Raw genomic sequence first — 27992 nt, 5'->3', positions numbered from 1 at the left:
AATCAATGATGACTCATCATTGATGTTTCCATCTCTCCCAATCCCTTCTCTCTAAAATCAATAAAAACATATTTAAAAAAAAACAAAACCTTTCAACAAAAAAAAGTGCAGGACCAGATGGCTTAAATAGTAAATTCTACCAAACATTTAAAGAATTGATACCAATCTTTCTCAAACTCCGTAAAAATAGAAAAGGAGGAAACATTTCCAAACTCAGTTTAGTAGGCCATTATTACCCTGACAGCAAAACTAAAGGAGGTTGCCAAAAGAAAAAATTACAGGCCAACATCCCTGATAATAGATGCAAAAGCCCTCAACAAATTATTAGCAAACTGAATTCAACAATACATTAAAAGGGTCATACACCATGATTAAGTGGGATTTATTCCAGGGACTCAAGAATGTTCAATGTCCACAAATCAACCAATGTGATTGATACTCCACATTAACAAAATGAAGGCTATCCTATGACTCAGAGATTTCACTTCTGGGTATACGTATGTCCGAGGAAAACGAAAACACTAATTTGAAAGAGTATGTTCCTTGCAATATTACTTAAAATAGCCAAGAATTGGAAGCAACTCAAATGCCCACAAATAGACAAATGGGTAAGAAAGCTGTGGTACATATATGCAATGTAATGTTAGCCATTAAAATAGTGAAATTTTACCATTTGTGACAACATGGATTTATGCTAAATGAAATAAGTCACACAGAGAAAGAAAAATACCATATGATTTTACTTACATGTGGAATCTAAAGAGCAAAATTAATGAACAAATAAAATAAAAACTGACTTATAGATACTGAGGTCAAACTGATGGTTGTGCCCTAGCTGGTTTTGCTCAGTGGATAGAGCATGGTCTGTGGACTAAAGGGTCCTGAGTTTGATTCCGGTCAAGGGCACATGCCCAGATTGCAGCCTTGATCCCCGGGGTAGGGGGTGGGTGGGCGTATGCTGGAGGCACCATTCAGTGATTCTCATCATTGATGTTTCTATCTCCCTCTTCCTCTTTGAAATCAATTAAAAAATACATATTTCTTAAAAAATCAGCTTCATTTCAGCAAAACCTAGATTCTGATTGTTCGTTGAAGGAGTTGGGGATGGCCAGGAACTTGATGTGAAAACACTTACCTGTAAAGATTCTAGTATATGTACCCCTATGTTCATTTCAGCTTTATTCACAGTGGCTGAGACATGGAAACAGTGTCCTTTGGTGGACAATTGGATACAGATATGCTACATATATTCAGTAGAATATTGCTCAGCCATTAAAAAATTTAAATATTGCCAGTTGTGATCACATGGATGGATCTTGAGAGTATTATGCCAAGTGAAAAAAGTCAGATGAAAAGGATAAGAACCACATGATTTCACTCATATGTGGGATAATACACAAAAAGCAACAAACTCATTGATAGAGACAACAGAATGATGGTTACCAGATTTGAAGCTTGATGTGAAGGCCATCTTTAAAATTCCAGTAAGTGAAAATTGTTTCTATTTTAAAAAAATAGGGAAAAAGTGAATGTGTGTGTGTGCACACCAAGAAAACACCAGGAAATAGAATGAAAGGAGAGGCTATGTCCTAACATAAAGTGAAAAGTACTACACACCTATAGAAATTTAAATTGTGTGGTATTGTCACAGGAATGGATAATCAAGCAGTAGAAAGTCCTGAAATCTCTATGTCTTTATAGATATTTTGTTCCTGATAATGTAGCATTTCAAATCATGGAAGAAGATAGCCTATTCAATAACCATATTAGAAATTGATAATCCATGCCACACAATATACATAGTTAAAATTCAAGAGGAGCTAAAGATGTAAAGACTTAAAACGGGATAAAGAAATGTAGGTTTGACATGAGGCTTAAACTATGGTACCAGGAATGTACTTTAAAAGACACCATAGCCGAGACCGGTTTGGCTCAATGGATAGAGCGTAGGCTTGGGGAGTGAAGGGACCCGGGTTCGATTCCGGTCAAGGGCATGTACCTTGGTTGCGGGCATATCCCCAGTAGGGGGTGTGCAAGAGGCAGCTGATCGATGACTCTCTCTCATCGATGTTTCTAACTCTCTATCTCTCTCCCTTCCTCTCTGTACAAAATCAATAAAATATATTTAAAAAAAAAAAAAAAAAAAAAAGACACCATAAACCATATTGAAGAACCGGGGGAAATTGTTTCCTATCATGTTTTTTGTTTGTTTCTCCTGCTCACCTGAGAACACAGGAGAGAAATGTGTGGGCTGCAGGACTGGCACGGCTCTATCATGTTTTAATATATGATATCCAAACTCTTAAGAGTTTTTATTTCAGTAATAAGTTAAAATAATAAAAATGTACAAAGGATATAAACATAAATCTCAGAAGAAAAACAAGCAGCCAATTAACAGGAAAAATAAGAAACCAATAAAGATAATAATTTCATTTTCATTTTTCCAAGTGTCAAAAATGTCAAGTTTTATAAAAAGTGTTGGCAAAGCAGAGAGATTTAAGCACACTTCTGTCTGTAGAATTTAAATTTGAAGAAGCCTGCAGTGGAAGACTCTGTATTTCAATCAGAATTCTAAACAGGTATGCCATTGGGTCAACTTAATTCCTAAGAATCTACGTTAAAGAAATAGTCACACATGTGGGCAAAGCTATGCAATGTATGGGTAGAAATGTATATCTATACACATTTGCAACCAATTAAAATTAAGATAGAACCAGTGTTCAGTAGGCAAGAGGTTAGCTTATGTTACCTCCTTTCTACAGAATGAATGCTTAAAAGAGGTGGGTCTGTACATTCTGATGAGGGCAGAGCTCCAGCAGCTATTAAGCGAAGAGAAGAAAGAAGGCTGAGGAACAATCCTAACCCTTGTGTTATGAATAATACGTTAAATTATATTACACATTTAAAATGTTACACACCTACATTCGTTTGCAACGAGTATATGCAGTAACAGCTACCTCCGAGATGCATTGTTTAAAATGCTAACGAACGACCCCACTTCGTTCTCGCTGCCATCTACTTCCATTCTGTTTCCATTCCGCAGGCGAAGAGGCAGGCACGGAGAAATTCAGTGGATTTCTCCGGGTGAGCCTTCAACCAGCTTTCAAACTCCTGGATTACCATTCGGCCACACAGAGAAGGAAAACGGGGAAGGAAGCGATGCTGAAGAGGCAGTCTGGCAGGGGAGAGAGAATTTACAGGGTTATTTCCTATGTTTCTATATTGTTTGAATATTTAACAAAATGTTTCATCATTTACTTACATATTTTAAAGGGACGGGGGAAAGGTTTGGCAAGGGACTAGTGTTTGTTGTGTTATGTAAACACATTTTAAAATGTTTTGTAAGACCAAAAAATAAAAATAAAATAAAAATGTGGAGACCGTGTTTTCCTGCAGACATTTTCCAGGTTCCTCGGCTTAAACCGTGCAGACATTTGGCATTTTGCTATCTCTTATGGCGTTTGCATTTTCCATATCGCACCGTGAGCCACGCACGGATTGCATTATCATAGATGGCCGGTTAAATATTAAGTGTTAATAATCTCTGCTGCGGTTATAAAGGAAGGATCCCACAGCCTCCCAGCGCCCTCGGACATGGAGCTGGCCTGGCACCTCGCCCTGGTGGTTTTCCTGGGCTTTCCGTGCGGCGGGCTGGGCTGGGAGCCCGGCGGGAGCCCGCTGTGGGCGGCGGGGCCGCTCCCCGAGGCCCCGGGGGGCGCGTGTCCCGGGCCGCCGCCCGCGCTCCTGCCCCAGCGGCTGGGCCGCCTCCGCGCGCGCGGCGCCACCCACCTCAAGGTGCCCGTGTCCGCGGCGCGGCTGCTGCCCGCGGGGCCCGGCGCGCCCCCCGCCGCCGGGGCGGTGCGCTGCTACCGCCGCCTGCTGGGCGCCGTGCGAGCCGCGGGGCTGCGGCCGCTGGGGGTGCTGCCCCGCGGGGCCCTCCCGGCCGCCGCCGCCGCCTTCCGCGCCCTCGGGGACCTGGTGGACGCCTGGGTCACCCTCAGCGGCCTGGAGGGGGCGCTCGCGGGGCTGCCTCCCGCGCGCCTGCGGGCCCTCGCCGACGCCCACCGGAGAGCCTACGAGGTTTACCACGAACGCTACGCCCCGCCGGGTGAGTCCCCGCCCCGGCCGGCACCGCGGCCTGTGTCCCCCCTGCACCCCCGTCCCCCCTTCCTCCTCCACGCGGGGCTGGGCGCTCCGCCCGCTCCGCAGCCGGCTGGTCATTTCATTCAGAGCGGGGTGGGGGAGGCTCCCGTGGAGAGGGCAGGGGCTCCCCCACAGCGCCCGGCACTCCCTCACCCCTTTCCCATCCCTCCTCCAGTTCGGCCTTCCTGGCCGTTCCCACCCTCCAGCCTCCAGCCTCCCACCCTCCTCCAGCCTCCCAGCCTCCACCCTTCTCCAGACTCCCAGCCTCCAACCTCCCAGCCTCCAGCCTCCCCCTTCCTTACTCAGAGCCGCTTACACGGCCTGTCTCAGAGGAGACAGACAGATACAAAGACACACATGATGTGCTGACAGTGGTGAGGAGAGCATGACTCCCTTGTCCATAGTCTGGCGGGACCAGGGCATTCTGACTTCTTTAAGTTCTCTAGGTGAATCTGAGGAACACCAATTTTGAGAACCAGTTCTGGGTTCTTGATTTTATTATATATACATATAGTATATACTATTATATATGCATACCTGCATATTCTACTTTACGAGTATCTTCTCATTTTACAAAAAGCATGATTTTCAGTGGTCTTATAGGTTCCCTCAATATGAATGGATCATAAAGTTTAAAATATTGCACTCATTTTAATATATGTTTATTTTTTTCTATTGCAAATGATAAAGCTGCCTGTATATAAACGCTTGCCCAGCTTCTGACGAATTCTTTCTGATCGATTCCTAGAACTGAAATGGCTAGATGAAGAGCTGCACATTCTTTAAGACCTTCTTAAAGCATGCGGCTAAACTATTTCCCAGGAAAGATGTAATAGTTTATACAACGGTTATAAAATGGTTTTTCTGACCCCGCTCCGCCGGTTTTCCATGATGCGATTATTTTTTAAAAATATATATATTTTATTAATCTTTACACAGAGAGGAATTGAGAGAGATAGAGAGTTAGAAACGTCAATGAGAGAGATACATCGACCAGCTGCCTCTTGCACACCCCCCACTGGGGATGTGCCCTTGACCGGAATCGAACCGAACCCGGGACCTTTCAGTCCGCAGACCGACCCTCTATCCACTGAGCCAAACCGGTTTCGGCGATGATGCGATTATTTTTTATCATTGATAATCTGACAGCTAAAAACTGTTTTCTCCTTCTAGTCTCCATTTGCCTGTATTTGGTTATAGAGAGGTTAAACTTTTTCTTCTATGTGAAAAATGAAAGGAGTGTGAGTGTGAAGGGCTGTTTTCTATAGGATTGTGAGGAAGGCTGACCTCGGGCCCCCTGGGGCAGCCTGGAGGGAAAGGAGGGTGGGCGGGGAGGAGAGAAGAGGCAGGACCTGGGGAACGGGACCCCAGGCGGGGAGTGGAGGCCGCTGCTGTGGGAGCAGCGCCACGAAGGGCAGGGCCGTCTGCTGAGTGAACCGGGAGCCGAGGGTGGGACGTGCGATGTGAGTTTGAAACTGATCCCCGGAAAGCACACGGTGGGGTGGGTGAGGGAGTAAGTGTTCGCTGGCTGTCCTTTCTGCTGAAGAAACTCTGAGTAAAATGAACTGAGAGAAGGCAGCACTGAACTTGGATCATCCCAAATAAAGGGGCATCTGTCTTACTCCGAGGTCAGATTCCATAGAATTACTTACATTATGAATTATATATACATGTTTCTTTAAACGTTTTACAGATTTCGTTTTTAATTTCCATCAGGTTCCTAAAAACTGTTTCTTTCTTTTTTACACTTAAATTTTCCTTCTTTTCCTCTTGTGCTCATTTTCCCCGTTCTTCACTTTCTGTTTCATCACTATCACTACATGATCTGCCCCCAGTGTAATATGGGAAACAAAATTCTCTTTTAAATTTCTTTACTATTTTAAAAGGTGGTTCTCTCCCTCTCTCTCTCTCTCTCTCTCTCTCTCTCTCTCTCTCTCTCTCTCTCTCTCTCTCTCTCCTTACCCCCCTCCCTCCTTCTTATTCTCCACTTCCTCTTAAGTACAATCCATAGCCTGTTGTTCTTTTTAAAATTTATTATTTAACATACTCAAAAAGTTATACAACTTATGTTGGTTAAAAGCAAAATACAATAACAAATGCACATGGAGTGACTACTCAACCCAACAATTAAAATAGAACATAATACCACTTCAGCTAGGATGGCTGTAATAAAACAGTGACAAGGGTGGGCGATGCTGTGGAGAAATGAGAACCCTTATGCATTGCTGGTGGGGATGACGGACGGGGCAGCCAGTCTGGCAGATCCTCAAGTTAAACTTTAGCATTACCAGGACCCGACACTGCCTCTCCTGGGTGCGTACCGGAGAGAAATGAAAACAGGTGTCCGGGTAAAACTCGCTACCAACCTTTATAGCAGCCTTCTTTATAATAACCCTAATGTCCGTCACCAATGGGTAAACGAAATGAGACATAAACATGCACTGGAGTATTATTCATCCTTAAAAGGAGGAAAGTACCGATACATGCTGCAACATGATGAACCGTCAGTCGCAAAAGACTGCACGTTATGTGATTTCCTTTATGCTCTGTGTCCTGAACAGACAGCTCTGCGGGGACTCTAAAGCAGATTAGCAGTACCTAGGGCTCAAAGAAAACGGTGACTGCTACTGGATACGCGGCATTTCTCTTTAGGTGACTAAAATATTTTGGAATAGTGCAGATGGTTGCACAGTTTTGTGAATATATTAAAAAATAAAACCACTGAATTGTATACTTAAAAGGGGTGAATTTTTTCAATTCAAGTTGACATTAAATATTATTTTATGTTATTTTCAGGAGGAGTGAATTTTTTGCTACATGAATACATATTTTAATTTTTAAAATGTAAAAAAAAAATAAGTGGGAGGGTTGAGGGTTTATAAAGCAAGGCAAAACAAACCACAACTTACTACCATCCCATCTTTTATTTTATTTTTTTAATCTTCACCCGAGGATATGTTTTTATTGATTTTTTTTTAGAGAGAGAAACATCAGCTGGTTGCCTCCCGTACGTGGTCTGACCAGGGATTGAATCTGAAACCTAGCTGTGTGCCCTGACTGGGGGAATCGAACCTGCAAACTTCCCGCGCACAGGACAGCTCCCGGCAGCTGAGCCCCCTGACAGGAGCCCTGTCCCTTCTTTTATCCATCCCCTCCCCTCCCAGGTCACACTGTGCAGTTGTTCTGTTTACCTTTTATTGATAGCCTTCTCTCCCCCCCTCCTACTCCCGCCGTTTGGTGTCCACAATGGTTTCCAAATATTATAGTACAAGGTCAAACATTTTAAATTTAAAAAATGTTCAGTTACAGAACACGTAGCAGTTTAGCAAATAAAGCACATTCCAAGTGTTTTTTAAAAATATGTTAAAGAAGTCGATTTCCATTTACTACCGATGAGAAAATACAATATCAAATGCAGTTCTGATACTTTTCTAAGAATTACTTTTATCAGAGTGTGATTTACATGTAGTGAAATGCGTGATCTTGATTTTACAGTTTGATTAGTTTTGGCAAACACACCCATGTAACCCATTCCCGTACCGAGATAAGACCTAACTGCCGGCCGGCGTGGCTCAGTGGTGAGTGTCAGCCTTGAACCAGGAGGTCATGGTCAGGACACATGCTCATGTGCAGGGGGCAGCCAGTCAATGGTTCTCTCTCATCATTGATGTTTTCTGTCTCTCTCCCTTCCTCTCTGAAATCAATTAAAAAATACATTTTTATATATTTTATTGTTTATTTACAGAGAGGAAGAGAGAGAGACACAAAGAGTTAGAAATATCAATGAGCAAGAGACATCGATCAGCTGCCTCCCGCACACCCCCCACCGGGGATGTGCCCGCAACCAAGGCACATGCCCTTGACCGGAATCGAACCCGGGACCTTTCAGTCTGCAGGCTGACGCTCTATCCACTGAGCCAAACCGGTTTCGGCTCTCAGACTTTTCTTTTAAATTTTTATTTATTGATTTTTTTTGAGAGAGAGAGATATTAATTGTTGTTTCACTTATTTATGCATTCATTGGTTGATTCTAGTATGTAACCTGGCTGGAAATTGAACCCATAACCTGGTACAGCAGGACGATGCTCTAACCCAGCGTTTTTCAACCGGCACTAGTGTGCCGCGAGATGTTGCCTGGTGTGCCGTAGGTGCAGACAAGACAAGAATTTTATAATTTTTCACTATTTTGTTTACTTAATATTTCATAATAAAGTAATTATAAAATACTTTCTTTGTGTTTATTTGATTCCTATTCAAGAGAATTACTTTATATATAGTCAATGTAGGCACAGAGTTAAATTTTTTAACATTTTCTAATGGTGGTGTGCCTCGTGATTTTTTTCATGAAACAAGTGTGCCTTTGCCCAAAAAAGGTTGAAAAACACTGCTCTAACCAACTGAGCTATTCGGCCAGGGTTCTCAGACTTTTCTTGTTTTGATAAACTGATGACAGTTTCTGGGAGTCCTGGCCAGGTATTGTGTAAGACGCTTGTTTTTAAAAATCGCTTTCTTGAGATATTATTAATGTACCACGAAATCCACCCATCCAAAGTTTTTAGTATGGTTTTTATTCTGCTCATGTATGTGCAATTATCAATATGGTCGACTTTAGGACATTTTTATCACCTCAAAAAGAAAACTTGTAACCTTTAGCTATAACATCCCTACCCCCCACATTGTCCTCCCCAATCCCAACCACTAATTAACTGTCTCTATAGAGTTCCTGTTCTGGATATTTCACGGGAATGGAATAATATACAATAGTATGTATGTGGTCTTTGTGATTGTGTCTATTGGAATTTGTCTGATGATTTCTCAAGGATAGACTGGGATTATGGGTTTGGGGGAAAGGAAGGACCTGGTTTATGTGGAGAACGGCAGTGGGTTTGGAGGAACACCTGCTCTTTACGCGAAGACAGGAATGAGCTGGCCCTGCAGTGAGGTCGTGATGCCTGAGGCGGGGGTGGAGGGGAGAGAGAGAGACAGGAATTACCCACAGCTATGCAACCATGTTCTAACCCGGCTTAACACAGTCAGCTCGGACTCTGAGTCCCATGGGTGTGAATGTCTGTCTGTAACCGCATTCAGCACAAACTACAGGGTAAGTCCTCTTTCCCCAGAGAAGTTGCTCCCCTTTCAGTCCTAGAGAAACATGCGCTGCCAGCTCAGAGTGAGAGCATGGTTGTGAGGAGTCTGCATCTTCCACTGTTATAAGAAGTGCGGGTTGTGCTGGCATGGGAAGCAGGTGCAAGCATAAGCCATGTTGGGGAAGTTCAGTCATTTTGTGTATGAGAGCTTCTGGAACTCTCCCAGGTACATTTGTTCAGTCTAAATTCCAGAAACCGTTTGCAAAGTCAAACAGAAATGATTTGTGGGTTAATTGTGCTTAGGAATTAACTGTACCCTTGTTTCGTTTCATGGTCAAGAGATAGTACTAAACTGTACATTTTATTTGTTTATTTTTAAAGTATCTTATTGATTTTTTTACGGAGAGGAAGGAAGAGGGACAGAGAGTTAGAAACATCGATGAGAGAGAAACATCAATCAGCTGCCTCCTGCACACTCCCTACTGGGGATGTGCCCGCAACCAAGGCACATGCCCCCGACCAGAATCGAACCTGGGACCCTTCAATCCGCAGACCCATGCTCTCTCTACTGAGCCAGCCGGGTTAGGGCTAAACTGTACATTTAAAGTGTGGAGCACAAGCCGAGAGCATATGTTCTGTGTGTGCCGACGTGATGACAGACCGCAGTCAGTAAATTCCTGGAATCGGTGTTATCTTATCGGAACGGGCACTAAGTGTGTCTGGGCGGTAGTCCCTGCGCAGAGGATGCCAAAGTCCCGCTGTGCTTGTCGGAAGAAGCACTTGGCGCTGGCAGCGGTGCCCGGGGTGGCTCCGTTGGCAGGAAGAACTCTCCCGTGCAGCACTGGTCGGATGTAAGAGGGAGGGCAGGCACATCGAACAAACTGTGGCTCTGTTCTCGTTTGTTTGGCGTTTTCACGTCTTGGCCTGAGCACCTGTCAGGCACCAGTCCCCAGCGTGATCTTTGCAGGGGCTGAAGACGTGGTTAAGTTTTGCAGGTCAAGGAGCCTGCACTGCAGTGAGAGAAAGATGTGTGTGCACCTGAGCGTCAGGGGGCGATGCAAACAGGGAGGCTGCAGCCCGGCTCAGCCCGGCTCCTGCTCCGGCCGCAGGTGGTCCGGTGCACACAGATCGGAGCCCGCTGTGCTGTTAGGTGATCGGGTGTCAAAGCAAGTGGGTGCAAGCCGCACGTTTGTTTCCATCTCCTCGTGGCCCCCTCGGGCACAGGAGGGCCGAGCTGCTGTTTGCACAGGGAACAGGGCGCTGAGAGCTCCTGCCGGGAGAGGCGGAGGGGGCCGCGGAGGCCTGCAGCCCTGGGAAAGGCTCTTAGAGGCCAGTGTCCACGCAGCCTCTCTCACCGGGCATTTGTAAGCCGCCTTATTTTCTAAATCCTTCCAGCGGGAGTGCAGCTCCTTTTAAAAGGGTGCACGTGGAGTAGAAGTTGATGGGAAGCGAGTCCCCACGCGGCCTCCGAGGCCGGGCCCCCCCTCGCTCACCCGCTCTCCTCCCCGTGTTCCAGGTGGAAAGCTCTCGGTGGTGCTGCCGGCCGAAGCCGCCTCGGAGCTCCTGCGAGACCCCGCCACCGCCTCCCTGGCCAAGGTGAGGACCTCCTGCCCCCAACAGCCAGGAAGTGCCATCACCCAGACACCCAGCCGGGCGTCCACTGGCTTGGCTTTCGCATCGTGCCCCGTAGGGTCTGCTCTCGGGACTCACAGTGACGCCCGGTGAAACCCCCTCATTGGAGCCTCCGCTCCTGCTGGCCAGGTGTCAGCTTCTGCCGCTGGTCGCTCTGATTTCTTTCTTTCTTTCTTTCTTTCTTTCTTTCTTTCTTTCTTTCTTTCTTTCTTTCTTTTTAATATATTTTTATTGATTTTGTACAGAGAGGAAAGGAGAGAGATAGAGAGTTAGAAACATCGATGAGAGAGAGTCATAGATCAGCTGCCCCTTGCACACCCCCCACTGGGGATATGCCTGCAACCAAGGCACATGCCCCTGACCGGAATCGAACCCGGGACCCTTCAGTCCCCAAGCCGACGCTCTATCCATTGAGCCAAACCGGTCTCAGCATCGCTCTAATTTCTTACTAAAAGAGTCAAAATAGCGTTTTAGGAGGGCGGGTCAGTTTATAGCAAAACAGGAACCAAGGTAGAGGGTTAGTTCTTACCATTAGTAATGTGCCCTCTAGAGTCCCCATCCAGGTTTTTAACTCCTCTAATATAACTTTTATTTTTTAAACCCTATTTATTTATTTACTTATTTATTTTTAGAGAGAGAGGGAGGGAAAGGGGGAGAGGAACATCAGTGTGTGGTTGGCTCCTGTCTGTGCCCTGACTGGGGATGGAACAGGATGGCGCTCTAACCTCCGCGGCCGCCGGCCGGGTGCATACACCTTTAAGCCGCGGCTTATGGGAACTGGGAGCACCTGAGAGGGAGGAGAGGGACGGCCCTCGGGAAGGACGGGCTGGCTGCGGGCGGGGGAGAGCGGGCGGGGAAAGCTGCGTTGGCAGTTCCTGGGCCCCGGGGCCGGCCGTGCCAGACACCGGCTGGCATCTGGATACGGGAGGCCCCGCACCCCGCCTTCGGTTTACAGCTCGGAAACTTCAGTCCAGACAGATAAGTGCCGGCTCCAAGGCCGAGCGTGCGGCCGGCGGTGTCTGAGTGGATTTACGAGGGGCAATCAGGGCCTTGTCCCTGAGCTCGGAGGCCAAAGTGCTCTCCGGGAGGCGCCGGCGGGCAGCAGCCTTTGCCCGGCCCCTGCCCTGGCCCGCCGTGCTGCTGGATCACCTCCTACAGCGGGAGCCGCCGGCCCCTGCGGGGAGGTGCCCTCCCTCCGGCTCTCCCTGCCCTCTGACCTCACCTCCCTTTCCCAGCCTGGGCCCCACTTTCTTCCTGTCTCCCGCCCCCCCTCCCCCCCCCAATCCTCCAGCCTTCCCCAAAAATCCAACAGCCCTCTCCTGGGAGGGTGTCTTCATCAGGAGGCCGCCGGCCGGCCGGCTGGGGCCTCCCCACCTGACACCCCAGCGGGTGGTTGGCCAGCGGCTCCAGGTTCTGTGTTTATCCCGATCGCCTCCGTGAGGTCCTCACCTCTGTGAGGCCCGGCAGGCGGGCGGCCCTGACCTGGAGGCCGGGACCGGAGGCTGAGGACGGCCCTGGCCTGCAGAGGCCGCCGGTCCCCGGGGAATGTCCGGCCGCCGAGGGCTGAGGACCCAGAGGGCCTTCCCTGTGACCCCGGGGCGCCTGCCTCTGCCTGTGCGGCGTTTGCTGACTGCACTGCGCTGGCCGCTCCGGGACTGTGGCTCCCGCCCCGTGGCTTTGGAGAGTAGAGCCTCAACGGCGAGCTGTGAGGACTGGACAAAAGCAGGAGCCGAGCGGACGGGAGCGGGAGGCTGGGGTCCCGCCAGGCAGGGGACGGTTAGTAACGCCGGTGAGAACGTGATGGGGAGCCAGAGGGCTCCCGGGGAGAACCGTCCGAGCCCACAGCTCACACGGTGGTCACCAGGCAAAACCCAGGCTTTGTTCTTAGGGACAGATGATGGGGGTGTGTGTGGGGGGGGGAAGAGGGTCAGGAGATGGGTTGCTGAGAAGTGGGGAGGGAATCACAGTGTCTGTGTATGTGTTTAGACTGAATCTGAAGTTCTTAGAGAGCATGCCGGCCGGAGGCAGGGCGGGCGGAGGGCATGTCCTTCCCTGGGCGAGGGGGCGTGGGGTGGGGAAGAACAGGCCGGAGAGCGGAGTTCTCGGGGAATAGCATGGCCAGGCGAGGGCCCGCCAGGGGCAGACTTTGTTTTGTTTTTGTTTTTTATATATTTTATTGATTTTGTACAGAGGGAGGGAGAGATAGAGAGTTAGAAACATCGATGAGAGAGAGTCATCGACCAGCTGCCTCTTGCACACCCCCTACTGGGGATGTGCCCGCAACCAAGGTACATGCCCTTGACCGGAGTCGAACCCGGGACCTTTCAGTCCCCAAGCCGACGCTCTATCCACCGAGCAAAACCGGTCCTGGCCTGGGGCGGACTTTAAACTGCCGCTGGAAGTCGCCAGTGGCTACAGCCTCGGATGGAACTAAAGCTCCACACTGCAGGGGGGTCTGCAGAGATCCCAGCGGGAGGGCCGTGGGTGGCAGGGGCATGTACCTAGGTACCAGGCTCCTCCCTGGCTGGGGCTCAGGTCAGGGCTCATACATGAGGCAAACAATCCAAGTGTCCCCGCCTCCGTCCTGGCAAAGTGAGGCCACGTGGAGGTGCGGCCCAGGGCAGCCCTGGCCTCCGACTCCCTCCTGGGGCTTATCCCCAGGTCGGGCACACAGTGCTCCAGGCACTCCTTCGTTTACTCATGGGATTACTGAGCACTTACTGGGTGCCCAGCACTTGGCTGAGCACATAGGTGATGTATCCCCAGCGGACCAGCTCCTCCCAGAAACACACACACTCCTTCCCAGCTTCTCCTCTTTTCCCTGGGAAATCCCACCTGGGCGTGTTCCGCTCAGTGACAGGGAGAAACTGAAGAACGTTTCTGGGCAGCTCCTCATCTTGAAATCGCTTGTCTCTGATGACCCTTTTCCTCCTTTCCAGGACGCAGTGGATTTCCTGTCTCTCGATTGGTCCTATGATTGCCGAGGAGGGCGGAGCTTGCTGCAGGAGCTGAGGGAGCTGCAGGTGAGTGGCTATAGGTCAAGGGGCTGATGTCTGCTCACACTGGGCAGACCTGCTGCACTGCATCGGGAGCTTCCCCCAGAGCGTCGCTAGGGGACGTGCGGAGGCTAGGTCTTCCCCGGGAAGGACGGTGCCGGTGGGCTGTTAGGGTAAATATTTCCATGCAAGCCCTGCTTTCCTGTGTAGAAATCCACTGAGAATCCAAATTCCAGATGAACACAGACAGTTCCTGGGTTTGGCTCCTGGTTGCACAACAATGTGAATGTGCTTAATGCCTCTGGACCAGGGGTCCTCAAACTTTTTAAAGTGGGGGCCAGATCACGGTCCCTCAGAGAGCTGGAGGGCCGGACTATATGAACTACTAATTCCTACTGTAACACCTCGGCTGCGCTCACTGCCCAAAAAACCTGGCGGGCCGGATCAGACTCTTCTGCGGGCCACATGTGGCCCGCGGGCCGTAGTTTGAAGACCCCTGCTCTGGACTGTCCTCTTACGCCTGGCTAAGATGGTAAAGTTTATGTTATGTGTGTTTTACCACAATTTTTAAAAAGTGACATTTGACACCCAGGTCTGCAAAAATCAGATACCAGCTTTCTGGACTTTCTTATAACCTCTGACCCCTTCTTCCCGTCCCCAGTGTTGTTTTTCTCAAGTCTAATGATCCTGACTCCTTAGAGAGAGTATGTCAGGTGTCTCCTACCCGACTCTTAGCTCCTCTCCTGTGCCTGGTCACCGCTGTGCGACTTCCTGCTTAATTCCTGGAATCCCGACTGTTCCCTCCTGGCAGAGTGTAATGGACTACCTGCCCCGCAGTTTCCCTCTGGACCTGCCGAGCCCGGCAGTGTTCCTGCCTCACCCCTGAAGAGCCAGCTGCCCTCCTGCGGCCTCTCTAATTCCAGCCTCTGCAGGTTCAGGCACAAAGCCACTCGCCTTGCTCTGTGCCTCCTGGTTTGGATCCCACCACCTCCAACACCACGGAGATGGATTGTCAGAGGAATTATTCATTTAGATTTAAAGGCCAGCCGAGACCGGTTTGGCTCAGTGGATAGAACGTCTGCCTGCGGACTGAAAGGTCCTGGGTTCAATTCCGGTCAAAGGCATGTATCTTGGTTGCGGGCACATCCCCAGTAGGGGGTGTGCAAGAGGCAGCTGATCGATGGTTCTCAATCATTGATGTTTCTAACTCTCTATCCCTCTTCCTTCCTCTCTGAAAAAAAATCAATAAAATATATTTAAAATAAATAAATAAATAAATTTAAAGGCCATGCACATTAATGTCCAGGCTCAGTGCTGCAGCTAGGGGGCCTCCATTTTTCCCGAGACGGGAGACCCGACATGGGCAAACCAGCATCAGTCCCATCCCCGTAACTGTGTTTCCAGCTGACCGTGTAGATGCTGCTGCTTTTGTTACCTGCACACAGGACGATCCCTCAGAATAGCGGTGCTAGCTACTCAGGTTTCAGGGCCTGCTTACCCCGGGCACCGGGCGGGCCCTTTTCCTCACATGACCTCCCTCTCAGCACTTCAGAGACCCTCCCTCTCAGCCCCTCACAGACCCCCCTCTCAGCCCCTCACAGACCCCCCTCTCAGCACACCCGAGACCAAGCTCTTGAACAAACGTCAGACCCTGGGTCGGAAGCCCGAGCTGAGGTTGGACTGGGCTTTCCCAGGACACCATAGCGCCTCTCAAAAACCAAAACAAGCCCATGGTGTTGGACATGCTCATTGGTGGCCCTTTTGAAAAGCACACGTGGTCTTAGTTGTTCTGTAAGCACCTCCTAGGAGCCTGCTGCTAGGCTTCTGGGCCGCAGGCGGCTCCATGGGTCTTCGAGGCCTGCAGACGCCTGTGCTGGCTGAATCCGTGTCTCCTCTTCCTCCAGGAACCCAACCAGGGCCTGTTGCTCAGCTTGGGGCTGAGGCATGGGGCGGGGTCGGGGGGTTGGAAACCCCGGGGTTATGCGGTGCAGCATTGGGACACGCAGCAGAGCCCTGCCTCCTAGCTGCTGGAGGGTGTGGGGGGCAGTCAGATGAGCCCGTCTGCTTGGTGGGGTCGGTGGGCGGGTGGCCTGTGGTGTTAGAAAGTTGGCTCTTTCTCCCGCAGAGCCTGGAGTCAGCTCCTGTATTAGCTGGGGTGGCTAGAGATAATTTCCAAGGCCAGAATTGAGTATTCATCGCTTCCCATCTTTAAATGTCGGTCCCTGTTATCAAAAGATGTACCGTTTCGGTTCACTTGCCGGCCTTTATCTTTTCAGAGAATTGAGCCAAAAGTGAAGGTTTTCATCTTCAGTCTAAAGCTCCAGAACTGCCCCTCCACCGGGAAGAGCCGGGCGGAGCTGCTCCTCAGCCTCTTCGAAGGTGAGCGGCCGTCCCTGGAGCGGCTCTGGGTGGCCTGTGGTGCGCTGACTCGGGGGCGGGGGGTACAGTCCTGAAAGTCTGGGGTTCCCAAGGAGAGTTGGTGTGAGAGCCCATCCCGATGGCTTCGGTGTCCCCTGCCTTCCTGTTGTTGGTCCTTAGCTCCCATTGGCCCGAGAAAGGTGGCAGGTTCTGTTGAGGATGCCGAGGATATGGAGTAAAGACCACCGGGCACCAGGCGTCTGGTGTAAGCTCTGTGTCTCTCTGTCCACGACCTTTGCCTCTCTCCAAGGCTCCTCCCCTCTGCACCCTAGGCACGGCTGCCTCTCTGCCCCCAGCCAGCCCCCTCTGCTCACCCTTGTTCATTTCCCCACTCCCTCAGCTTGCACTTGGTCCTGGTGGGTACCTGAGCTGTAGGCCTAGGACCACCTCCTCAATAGCTCTGGTTCTTAACAGTGAATCTGATTGGTTGGCATGGTTCGGGAGGTTGCTCCTGCTCCAATCAGCTCAAGGGAAAGGTGGGGCCTATTAAGCCATCAGGACACTATAGGAGGGGCCGAGGGGCATGTTCCTAGGGCCCTGATAGTCCAGTCGCCCTAAAGGTCAGAGTATGGGGCAAGTCAGTCGTGCTCTTCCCACCACTTGTAACCAGTGCTGAGCTGGCTTCACAGACCTCATGGAACTACTTACTAACCCTCCCCTAGCTTACCTTTCACGGCATAGCAAGTTCTTAAATTCCCTCCCTTTCAAAATGGCTAAAATGGTCGATTTTATGTTTAACATATAGTTCACTGCATTTTTTTTAAACCGCCTCTTTCTGATAGGTGACCTCTAAATCAATTGTCCTCAGTGTGTGGTCGCCAGACTGGCAGCATCACCTGGGACCCTGTGGGACATTCCCAGGCCCGAGCCCATGTCAGGCCAGAACTGCCCAGAGACTTTTGGGGGGTGGGGGCCCGGCCATGTGTGTTTCATGAGTTCTATGGGTGATGCTGGCGCACACAGAGTTTGAGAGCTGCCGTCCTATATAGGTAGGGACCACTTCTGGCTTCTTCAATCCTTGGCCCAGGGAGTTCTCCAGAGGGGCCTGGAGCCATTGCCTAGAGGCTGGGTGTGCCGTACACGTGAGGAAAACCATTGACTGCACCATGGGCATCGTCGGACTTAACAGTGAATCTGTTAATTAAACTTCTTCTCTTACAGCCCTCAATAAAGGCCAAGAGAAGAATATATTAATTGGGTCTGACATTAACATATTCCTGAACTGTTCATCAAGTCTCGAGGAAAGGTAATGTAGATTTCCTGTCACACTATCCGTAATTGGTATTTGCAGACGACTCTGCTATTCTTTCACACGTGTAATCTCATGGGACCGTTGTCACCTGCCTCTCAGGCCAGTGAGTGAGTTGTGGACACTCTTGAGGAGGAAGGTGAAGGCTCAGAGGGGACAGCAGGGGGAACCCATCCCTCACCGAGCCTTCCTCTGGGCCCGGCGTGGTTCTGGCATTCTCACCCGTCGTTGGCCACCTTGCCGTTCACACACGAGCGCACGCAGCTGGGATTTGCACCCCTGCCTTCTAGTGTGGACCCTGTGAGTGCGTGGCAGAACGGGCTGGGAAGACAGGTCTGAACATCCCACCGAGCTACGCGGTCTGAGTAAGAGCTGTACAAAGAGGTGGCGGGGACTGAGCCGTGCTAGTAACGTCTGCGGCGAACACAAGGAGTGCGCTCGCTGATGGTCTGGCAGCCAGTGATGGCCTCTGCCCTCCCCTAGTGCCCGGTGCAGGAGCTCCCTCATGTGGCCGCTGGCAGAAGCCTAACTCGGGGGTGTTCTCGGGACAGATTTTAATTTATCCTGGGGTTGCCAATAATTTCTTAACAAATAACCAAAATTTGTAAAAGACATCTTAAAAAATAGAGTAGATTTGAGCTTCTCCCCACGATTATAGGACTTCACCCACTCACATCCCAAGGTGCTTCTCGGGGGAGCGAGAACCGGACGGTGTGGGAACCAGCACCGGGCGTTCCCCAGAACCTCACCTCCAGGGGGTGTCTGTCACCAGGGCGCCCCAGGCACCGGGCACTAGGGGAGGGCAGAGGCCATCACTGGCTGCCAGACCATCAGCGAGCACACTCCTTGTGTTCGCCGCAGGCGTTACTAGCACGGCTCAGTCCAAGGTGGTAAGCTTCAGTCCCCGCCACCTCTTTGTACTTCTCCTCTGGCAGCTCTTGGCTGTGCTGTGCCGATTCTCCTTCTGTTGTTCAATCCTGTCAACGCAGTTCCAATCAGCAATTCCCGTCAACACCCGGGGCCGCTGCCTGCCACCTGCCGGGCTCCGTGCTGGGAGCCTGCGCAGTGCAGCGGGCAGATAGGCTGGACCTGCTCCCCAGCCACACTCGACGTCAGCGGGGCTCTGTCTTCTCAGAGAGCAAACTCAGCCCCGCTGGCGGGGCTCAGCAGCTGAGCATCGACCTGTGAACCAGGAGGCACGTGCCTCAATCCCCAGTGTAGGTGAGCAGGAGGGGACAGATCAATGATTCTTTTATCACAGATGTTTCTGTCTCCCTCTCCCTTCCTTTCTGAAGACAATAAAAATATATGAAATTTTTTTTAAAAAAAGAAAGCAGAACTCAAGGGGTACCCTGAGAGCTTAACGATTATAAAACCACGAGATGATACATGACACCAGCTCCAGGGGCCCCCTGATCTTTGCCTGAAGTGAAGGTCACACTGCCCGGTGTTAAGCTGACAGTGGGGTCCTCACCCAGGTGATGATGGAGAACCTCTGGGTGCTGGGGCCGGTGAAGGGGGTTCTAAAGGGACTAACATTGCTTTATCATTTGAGAGTTTTAGACCGTGGTGGGGAGACAAAGAGGCCCATCAATGGCTCTAACACAAGAGGGTGGCATGAAACACCCACTGCTCCCCAGCGTCTTATCTGGGATGTTCTGAGATGGTTTGGAGCAGGAGGAGGGTCGGCTGAAGGAGGGACAGCGGGAGGGGCTGGGCAGAGACTCCCAGCTCCAAGGTTTACGTGGCAAGTTCTGTTTTATCCAAGGGCGGTCTATTTATTTCTTCAAAGCCTCTTCCCACCCAAGTTCGGAGAGTCAAGTCAGAGCAGCTGAGGCTGTGCCCTGAGTGGGTGTCATCTGTTGTGTTCCAGAGTCGTGCATATGTTTTGGGTAATTCACAGCTCCAGCTCATCATTTCCCCTCACCACTCTCACAGCAAATGTGGATGAGCTGATGCTTCATAAAACAGGAGGCGCTTAGTTAGGTTGGTAAGGCCCAGGCTTCCCTGAATGGAGGGAGGCCCCCCTGCAGCACCCCTGTCACTCCCACCAGTTCTTCATTCTGGGCCAACCCAGGAGAAGGTCATCCCCTCCACACGCTGGCCCTCCGGCAGGGAGATGCTCTGTACTCACCCTGTTTTCCCCAAGAGTGTTCTCTTCTCCAGACCAAAATCTATGGCCATCCTTCCTCAAGGTCGCCCTCTGCTGGTGGAACTGTGCAGGCTCCGGCATGGCCCTTTCTAGCCTGCCGGACATGACTCATAGATTGGGAAATCAATTTAGAAGTTTGATTTGAACCATTAAAAAAAAAAAAAAAAGTTTTTCCCAAAAAAATGGAAGGAAGGAAAGAATCAGACTTTATTGCTTATGACTAGAGCATTTTTATGTTTTATTTCAGATACATTTATTACTATTTTTTTTTAATCCTCACCCGAGGATATTTTCCTATTGATTTTTGGAGAGAGTGGCAGAGAGAGGGAAAAACAGAAACATCGATGTGAGAAAAGCACATCGACTGGTTGCCTCCGGCATGAGCCCCAACCAGGGCCCAGGTCTAGGAAGGAGCCTGCAACGGAGGTACGTGCCCTTAACCAGAATTTAACCCAGGACCCTTCAGTCCACAGGCCTCCCTTCTACCCACTGAGCCAGACTGGCTAGGGCCAGATATATTTATTTCTGAAATAAAACAAAACACAAGAGATATGTACATAAATGTCTATACATCTACACACATACATAGTGATATGTGTTTAAAAATACAAACACTACTCTACCATTTGCAAACTATGTGATCAAGGAGAAGTTTTCATTTAAAAAAAAACCATGCCCTAACCGGTTTGGTTCAGTGGATAGAGCGTTGGCCTGTGGACTTAAGAGTCCCAGGTTCGATTCCGGTCAAAGGCATGTACTTTGGTTGCGGGCACATCCCAGTGGGGAGGTGTGCAGGAGGCGGCTGAATCTGTTTCTCTCTCATCGATGTTTCTGGCTCTCTATCCTCTCCTTTCCTCTCTGTAAAAAGTCAATAAAATATATTAAACGACAACAACACACACGCACGCGCACACGCGCGCACACACACACACACACCAAGATTTGAGTTCATTTACATGAAGTCTGGAGGTGGGCAGTCTAGAGCGGTTATAACCGCCAGGAATCCAGGCTCCTCTCCTGTTGCTTTGTCAGCCTGAACCAGGCTCCTCCCTCCTGGGGCAGCGTGGATGCCTGAGTCCTCGCAGCAGGTAGGGGCGAGGAGGCTGCAGCCGGGCTGGTCTCTGGCGGCTACACGTCAGCAGAGGCGTACAGTGGTGTGATTACCGAAACCTCTGTGCCAGCTGCCAAATAGCTGGTGCCAGTTACTCATTTCTCTAAGTCTCAGCGTCCTCCTCTGAAGGGTGGAGAGAAATAGTCACTGTACCTCGCTCATAAGTGCATTGTGAAACTCAAATGACATACATGCATACGTTTTTTATCACAGGGGCCAGCACAGAATCAAGGCTCAGTACACTGAAGTTAGCATTCGCGTTACGTGTGTTTTACAAACAACAAACTATAAGAAAAGTGTGGCATGAAAACTGAAGACAGTCCGCAGGGGGAGCTAGTACAGAAAACAGTTGCATTGGTACAGTGTTTGTGTTCACACGGGAGCAATGATAATCCACGTAAGAAAATTGGAAAACAATTCAAAATGTCTGCAATTAGCATGAGCTGGAAATGAATAAATGACTCAAGAAGGGGCCATAATAATAATTTCCCCCGACCAGCCACTCCCTGCCTGTGACTTTGTGGACATGGCTTTCCACTCAGTGCCTCTGTGTCTTCACCAATTACAGACGTTGTCACTGTCCATCAGTCTGGGGGCATGTGTACTCAGAGTCATCACTAACCATGTCCTTTCCTGTCACTTCTTCGTAGCGGGTCTTGTCCCCTGACTGACAGCCCGGCCCTGCAGGGCGCGGGGCCGTGGGGCTCGGAGACCGCCCTGGGCTCCCCGCCCCGCTCCGCCTACCAGAGGGCCTGGGCCGCCTTCGCTCGCCAGCCCCCGGCGGAAAGGGATGCTTTCCTGCGGGATGTCTTCCCCGAAGGCTTCCTCTGGGGCGTCTCCACCGGAGCCTTCAACGTGGAAGGAGGCTGGGCCGAGGACGGAAGAGGGGCAAGCGTGTGGGACCGACCCGGACCCCAGCGGGCCGCCCCGGGCGTGGCCAGCGACAGCTACCACAAGGTGGACTCGGACGTGGCCCTGCTCCGCGGCCTCCGGGCCCAGGTCTACAAGTTCTCCATCTCCTGGTCCCGCATCTTCCCCACGGGGCGCGGGCCCGGCCCCAACCCCCGGGGCGTCGCCTACTACAACAGGCTCATTGACGGCCTGCTGGCCTCGCACGTGCAGCCCATGGCCACGCTGTTCCACTGGGACCTGCCGCGGGCCCTGCAGGACCGAGGCGGGTGGCAGAACGAGAGTGTGGTGGACGCCTTCCTGGACTACGCAGCCTTCTGCTTCTCCGCCTTCGGGGACCGTGTGAAGCTGTGGGTGACCTTCCATGAGCCGTGGGTGATGAGCTACGCGGGCTACGGCACCGGCCAGCACCCGCCGGGCATCTCCGACCCCGGAGTGGCCTCCTTTAAGGTACTTCGCATCTTGGCGGCTCCTACTCGTCATGGGAAGTAGGACATTCGATAGGAGAAAGTCGTTTTATCTTCCTCTCAGCAAGTGTTTACTTTTTGTTGTTTAAAGGAAATCGGAGGGAGGGAGGGAAGGAACCATAAAGTGTTAATCACCTTATTTTGTGCAAGCACAGTGGTGGCTCTTTACAAATAGTCTTGACATCTGCAGAATGGCACTGATGGGTGTGACTGCATCCTCAGGGTGGCACTGATGGGTGTGACTGCATCCTCAGGACACCTGATGGGTGACAAAGGTGGGGCTCAGGAGGAGAATCCATTTGGTCATGATGACATCACTAGCGGGGCAGCTAGAAGCCAGAATTTGAGCTCAAGTCTGCCCAACTCCAAAGCAAGTTTTCTGAGTCACCCAGGACTCTCAATTGACGGAAAACCCAACTTCAATCAAGCAGGTAGGGGAAGTATGAGCTCAGGAAACTGGAAAGTCTTGGTGTAGGTGATCAGACCACAAACGAAGCTGCCAGGACCCAGTTTCCCTTCTGCTCTCGCTCCCTTGTTGGCTTTACTCCTGAGCTGCCTGGTGGCCAGGAGGCAGCAGCCCTCTCTCATCTGTCAGGACCAGTGGGAAGCAAGCGTGCCTCTATCTGTCATCGCAGAAGCCTCCCTGTGCCTCTGTCTCTGTGTGAGTCACATGGGCTCTGACAGGTTGGGTTCAGGTCCCAGCTCTACCCCTCAGCACAGTGGTTGAGAGGCAGGGAGCTGGGGAGCAGCACGGGTTGGCTTTCCAGAGAGCAATCAGGGTATCAGTTCAACAAGAAGGAGATGTATATAATGGAGACAAAATATAAAATGGCTTCCTTCCATCGTTTCCTTTTTCTTCAAAATCTCCAGAAAACCCACCAGCTTTCCCTGTCCGCATTCTCTGGGAGAAACATGTTAGCTGGCTCTCCCCTGCCACACTTCGGGGTTTTGTTCTGAAGGGGTATTTGTTGTGTCCCATGCTGGGTCTTAAGGAGGACACACAGCCTATGTCCGTGAGGTCTTAAAATCTTTGGGGGGAAATGATGCTAACACACATAAGAAAATTGAAAAAATGTCTGCGATTAGCATGAGCTGGAAATGAATAAATGACTCCATAAAATGCCCAGATCACTGCACTTCATCAAGGTTTCTATTCTGCTCTTGTTCAGCAAGTGCACCAGGAAGAGAAATACACTAGGAAGAGAAATACACTTCTGAAGATGGAGGTTCAGACCGTTCTGCGTGTCTCCATGTGAAACTCACCCAAACCTTTTCTCCTTAGGCTTCTTCTTTTCCTACGCATACTTAAAATATATATATATATATATATATATATATATATATATATATATATATGTGTGTGTGTGTGTGTGTGTGTGTGTGTGTGTGTGTGTGTGTATATATATATATATGTTTTTATTGATTTTAGAGGAATGGAAAGGAGAGAAAGAGAGAGAGAGAGAGAGAGAAACATTGATCAGTTGCCTCCCGCACATACAGAGAGAGAGAGAGAGAGAGAGAGAGAGAGAGAGAGAGAGAGAAACATTGATCAGTTGCCTCCCGCACATACCCTGATCAAGGACTGAACCCGCACCCAGGCATGTGTCCTGACTGTGAATCAAACTGGCAGGCCAGGCCAAGGGACCCCATTAGTGCATGAATCCGTGCACCGGGCCTCTAGTTTTGATATGAACTTCTTCAAAAGTAAGTGTAGTCATCTTAAGATGAGAAAAAGGAAGGGGAGCTGAGCAGTAGCAAGCTCTCCTCTGCACTCCCAAGTTTCTGCTTGTATATGTACAGTCTCACTTACTTCTCCTCTGTGGATCCATAAGTACCTGCTGCTTACGGGCTAGGGACCTGAAGTTAGAAGATGGTTTGAGCTTAACGAGCACGTTAGTGACAGAGTCAGGACTTTAATCTGGGCATGTTATACTCCAGACACCCTGCTTTTTCCCGTCTTCCCATAGTGCTCCACCAAGGAGAGCTGTTGATCTTTGTAAGGCTATCAGTTAAGTCTGCAGAGAGATTCCTGGTGGTGATGTCTCCTTCCTAGATTTTGTTAAGTGGAAAGGAGAATAAGTAAGCTAGGAAGAATTGTCCCCTCCTTTGTGTAGTAACCAAAATGATCTCCACTCCCCACTAGTTGTTGACTAATAAGTCAGTAAGCACATATTGAGAATGGAGGCAGACTAGTATTGTGGGAGACAATACAGGCTGGAGTCGGAATGCCTGCATTTTACCCTCTCTGGACCTTGTTTTCCTCACCTGGATAGCAGGGATAATAGCTTGCCCCATAGGTTACTGTGAGGATTACATGAGTAAATGCATTAACCATTGCTATGGCTAATATGGTTGCCGATGCTGTTGCTATGAACCTCTCTGGGGTGGTGTTGACTTGTTGACATTGTTGTCCACATTGCTGACATTGGGGGCATTGGTGGTGATGTTGTTGTCATCAGCACTGTCCGTATCGCTGACTTGTTGATATTGTGAGCATCAGTCTTAACCTCTTGTTGGCATTGTTGATATTTTAATGACAGTGATAGCATTAGTGTTGATGTTATTAATGTTGACATTTTCAGTGTTGCTGTTGTTAGTAATTTGCTGATATTACTGACATTGATGTTCATTTGTTGACATTATTATTGGCTTGCTATTGGCTTGTTGGTGTTGTTGTTGACACTGTGCCTCCTTTCCTCTTCACAGGTGGCTCACTTGGTCCTCAAGGCTCATGCCAGAGCTTGGCACCTCTACAACAGCCAGCATCGCCCGCGGCAGCAGGGCCGTGTGGGCATCGTGCTGAACTCAGACTGGGCAGAGCCCCTCTCTCCAGAGAGCCCCGAGGACCTAAGAGCCTCTGAGCGCTTCCTGCACTTCATGCTGGGCTGGTTTGCACACCCCATCTTTGTGGATGGGGACTACCCAGCTGCCCTGAGGGCCCGGATTCAACAGATAAACAAGCAGTGCCCCAGGCCCGTGGCCCAGCTCCCTGAATTCACCGAGGCCGAGAAGCAGCTCCTGAAAGGCTCAGCTGACTTCCTGGGTCTGTCCCACTACACTTCCCGCCTCATCAGCACGGCCCCACAGGACACCTGCAGCCCCAGCTATGATACCATCGGAGGCTTCTCCCAGCACGCGGACCCTGCCTGGCCCCAGACCTCCTCCCCTTGGATTCGCGTGGTGCCCTGGGGTATAAGGAGGCTGCTGCGGTTTGTATCCTTGGAGTACACAAGAGGACAAGTTCCTATCTACCTGGCTGGGAACGGCATGCCCATCGGGGAAAGTGAAAATCTCCTTGATGATTCCTTGAGAGTAGACTACTTCAATCAATATATCAACGAGGTGCTCAAGGGTAAGCGCAGCGGGTATGCTGGTGATCCAGCGTATATAAAACCAAGGAGTCCTGATACTAGCGGATGGGGCACATTCTCTCCATTATTCATTTTAAGACAAGGATGCTCCTTTGAACTGAGTGATGGCCATGGATGTGGCCTGATGTTTTGTGGGCTCTTGTGAATTTTCCTTATCCATTCTGAAGGAGCAAAGAGATTCATGATTTTGGAGTAACCCTCTAAATCACCTCCAAAACTTTCCTGTCAAAGGAGAACCTTTAAAGAGCAAACTAACAGAGGCGTTAAAATAACACTATTGTATTTTTGTTCTTCCCCACAGCTGTCAAGGAGGACTCAGTGGACGTTCGATCTTACATTGCTCATTCCTTCATCGATGGCTTCGAAGGGCCCTCTGGGTACAGCCAGAGGTACGGGCTGCACCACGTCAACTTCGAGGACAGCAGCAGGCCCAGGACTCCCAGGAAATCTGCCTATTTCTTCACCAGCATCATCGAAAACAATGGTTTCCTCACCAGAGAAGTGAAAAGACTGCCACCCCCCCGGACAGCAGCTTCCCCCACTCCAGTCAGAGCCTTCCCTTTTCCATCCGAGGTGCCCTCCAAGGCCAAAGTCGTCTGGGAGAAGTTCTCCAACCAGCCCAAGTTTGAACGAGACTTGTTTTACCACGGCACGTTCCGGGATGACTTCCTGTGGGGCGTGTCCTCCTCAGCCTACCAGATCGAAGGAGCGTGGGACGCCGACGGCAAAGGCCCCAGCATCTGGGACAACTTCACCCACACGCCGGGCAGCAACGTGAAGGGCAACGCCACGGGGGACGTGGCCTGTGACAGCTACAACCAGCTGAGTGCAGACCTGAACATGCTTCGAGCTTTGAAGGTGAAGGCCTATCGCTTCTCTATCTCCTGGTCTCGGATTTTCCCGACGGGGAGAAACAGTTCTGTCAATCGCCAAGGTGTTGATTATTACAACAGGCTGATCGATGGCTTGGTGGGAAGCAACATCTTTCCGATGGTGACGCTGTACCACTGGGACCTGCCCCAGGCCCTGCAAGACATCGGAGGCTGGGAGAACGCGTCCTTGATTGAATTGTTCGACAGCTACGCGGACTTTTGTTTCCAGACCTTTGGCGACAGGGTCAAGTTCTGGATGACCTTCAACGAGCCCACCTACCAGGCGTGGCTGGGCTACGGCTCAGGGGAGTTCCCCCCGAATGTGAAGGAACCAGGCTGGGCACCTTACAGGATTGGCCACGCACTCATCAAAGCTCACGCCAGAGCCTACCACACGTACGATGAGAAGTACCGGCCAACGCAGAAGGGGGTCATCTCCCTGAGCCTCAGTGCACACTGGGCAGAGCCCAAGTCGCCCAAACTCCCGCGGGATGTGGCGGCGGCTGACCGGATGCTGCAGTTCTCGCTGGGCTGGTTCGCCCACCCCATCTTCCGAAACGGGGACTATCCCGAGGCCATGAAGTGGAAAGTGGGGAACAGGAGTGAACTACAGCACTTGGCCTCGTCCCGCCTGCCACGCTTCACCGAGGAGGAGAAGAGGTACGTCAGGGGCACGGCCGATGTGTTCTGCCTCAACACCTACTCCTCCAGGATCGTGCGGTACACAACGCCGAGGCTAAACCCGCCCTCCTACCGAGATGACCAGGAGACGACCGAGGAGGAGGACCCTTCGTGGCCGGCCACAGCACTGAACAGAGCTGCGCCCTGGGGGATGCGGAGGCTGCTCAACTGGGTCAAGGAAGAGTATGGTGACATCCCCATTTACATCACCGAAAATGGGGTGGGGCTGGAAAATCCGAAGGTGGAAGATACTGATCGGATATTCTACCACAAAACCTACATCAATGAAGCTTTGAAAGGTATGTGAGGGTTCATTCCCCCCGTTACAAAATCTTCCAATATCCACATGTCATGTGCCTGAAATGGTTTGGCAGAGTAGATTACAAACCGCCAGCAAGGATAAGTCTCGTGTGCTAACTCCATTATTCTTTCCCTGTCTGGGGTTACATTTCCCTTTGGGAATCTGAAAAAAGCTATGGTCGTCTCCCCAAATGTACACACATGCAATCCCCATAAGAACGTTTTTATGAGTCCATTCATCTATTACTGAACAACTACTGTTGGACAAGTTTTACTCTAAATCATAGGGAAACAGTAGTGAACAAAACAGATAACTTTCTGCTGATAGGGAGCCTGGTGCACGGATTCATGCACATTGAGAGGAAATTAATTAGAAGGTGGCAGGTGGTGCAGGACCGAGAAAGTCAGGCCACACCTGGGGTGGCACTGCAGCTCGAAGGGTGCCTGCGGGTGAGTGGAGTGCCTCCAGCAGGTGGGGTCCCTCAGCCTGGCCTACAGGGATCAGGCCGAAACTGGCTCTCTGACATTCTCTGACATTCTCTGAGGGGTCCTGGATTGTAAGAGGGCAGTTCTCGGGTGAGGCACCCTGGAATCAGGCTCCCTC

At 50.5% G+C, this 27992-nt stretch overlaps 1 protein-coding gene across 2 annotated transcripts in view; it reads left to right on the top strand.

The window, feature by feature from the left end:
* Positions 1–3594: 3594 nt before the first annotated feature.
* The window catches only part of LCT (lactase), a gene marked incomplete at its 5' end in the record, with an annotated part of 44395 nt that continues 19997 nt past the window's right edge, over positions 3595–27992 (top strand). Inside the window, 8 exons of one of the 2 annotated variants that reach the window (XM_084892250.1) lie at positions 3595–4108; positions 10747–10826; positions 13802–13885; positions 16135–16237; positions 17438–17522; positions 21439–22147; positions 24871–25516; positions 25837–27387. In XM_084892250.1, the coding sequence (XP_084748376.1) occupies positions 3595–4108; positions 10747–10826; positions 13802–13885; positions 16135–16237; positions 17438–17522; positions 21439–22147; positions 24871–25516; positions 25837–27387 (3772 nt within the window). Of the gene's footprint in view, positions 4109–10746; positions 10827–13057; positions 13886–16134; positions 16238–17437; positions 17523–21438; positions 22148–24870; positions 25517–25836; positions 27388–27992 lie in introns of those variants that run through there. The other variant, XM_084892249.1, reaches the window with a different exon arrangement.

The sequence above is a fragment of the Pipistrellus hanaki genome (genome assembly GCF_964339955.1).
Source record: "Pipistrellus hanaki genome assembly, chromosome: 8".
In the NCBI taxonomy this organism is placed as follows: domain Eukaryota; kingdom Metazoa; phylum Chordata; class Mammalia; order Chiroptera; family Vespertilionidae; genus Pipistrellus; species Pipistrellus hanaki.
This window is presented reverse-complemented; position numbering and strand designations above follow the sequence as displayed.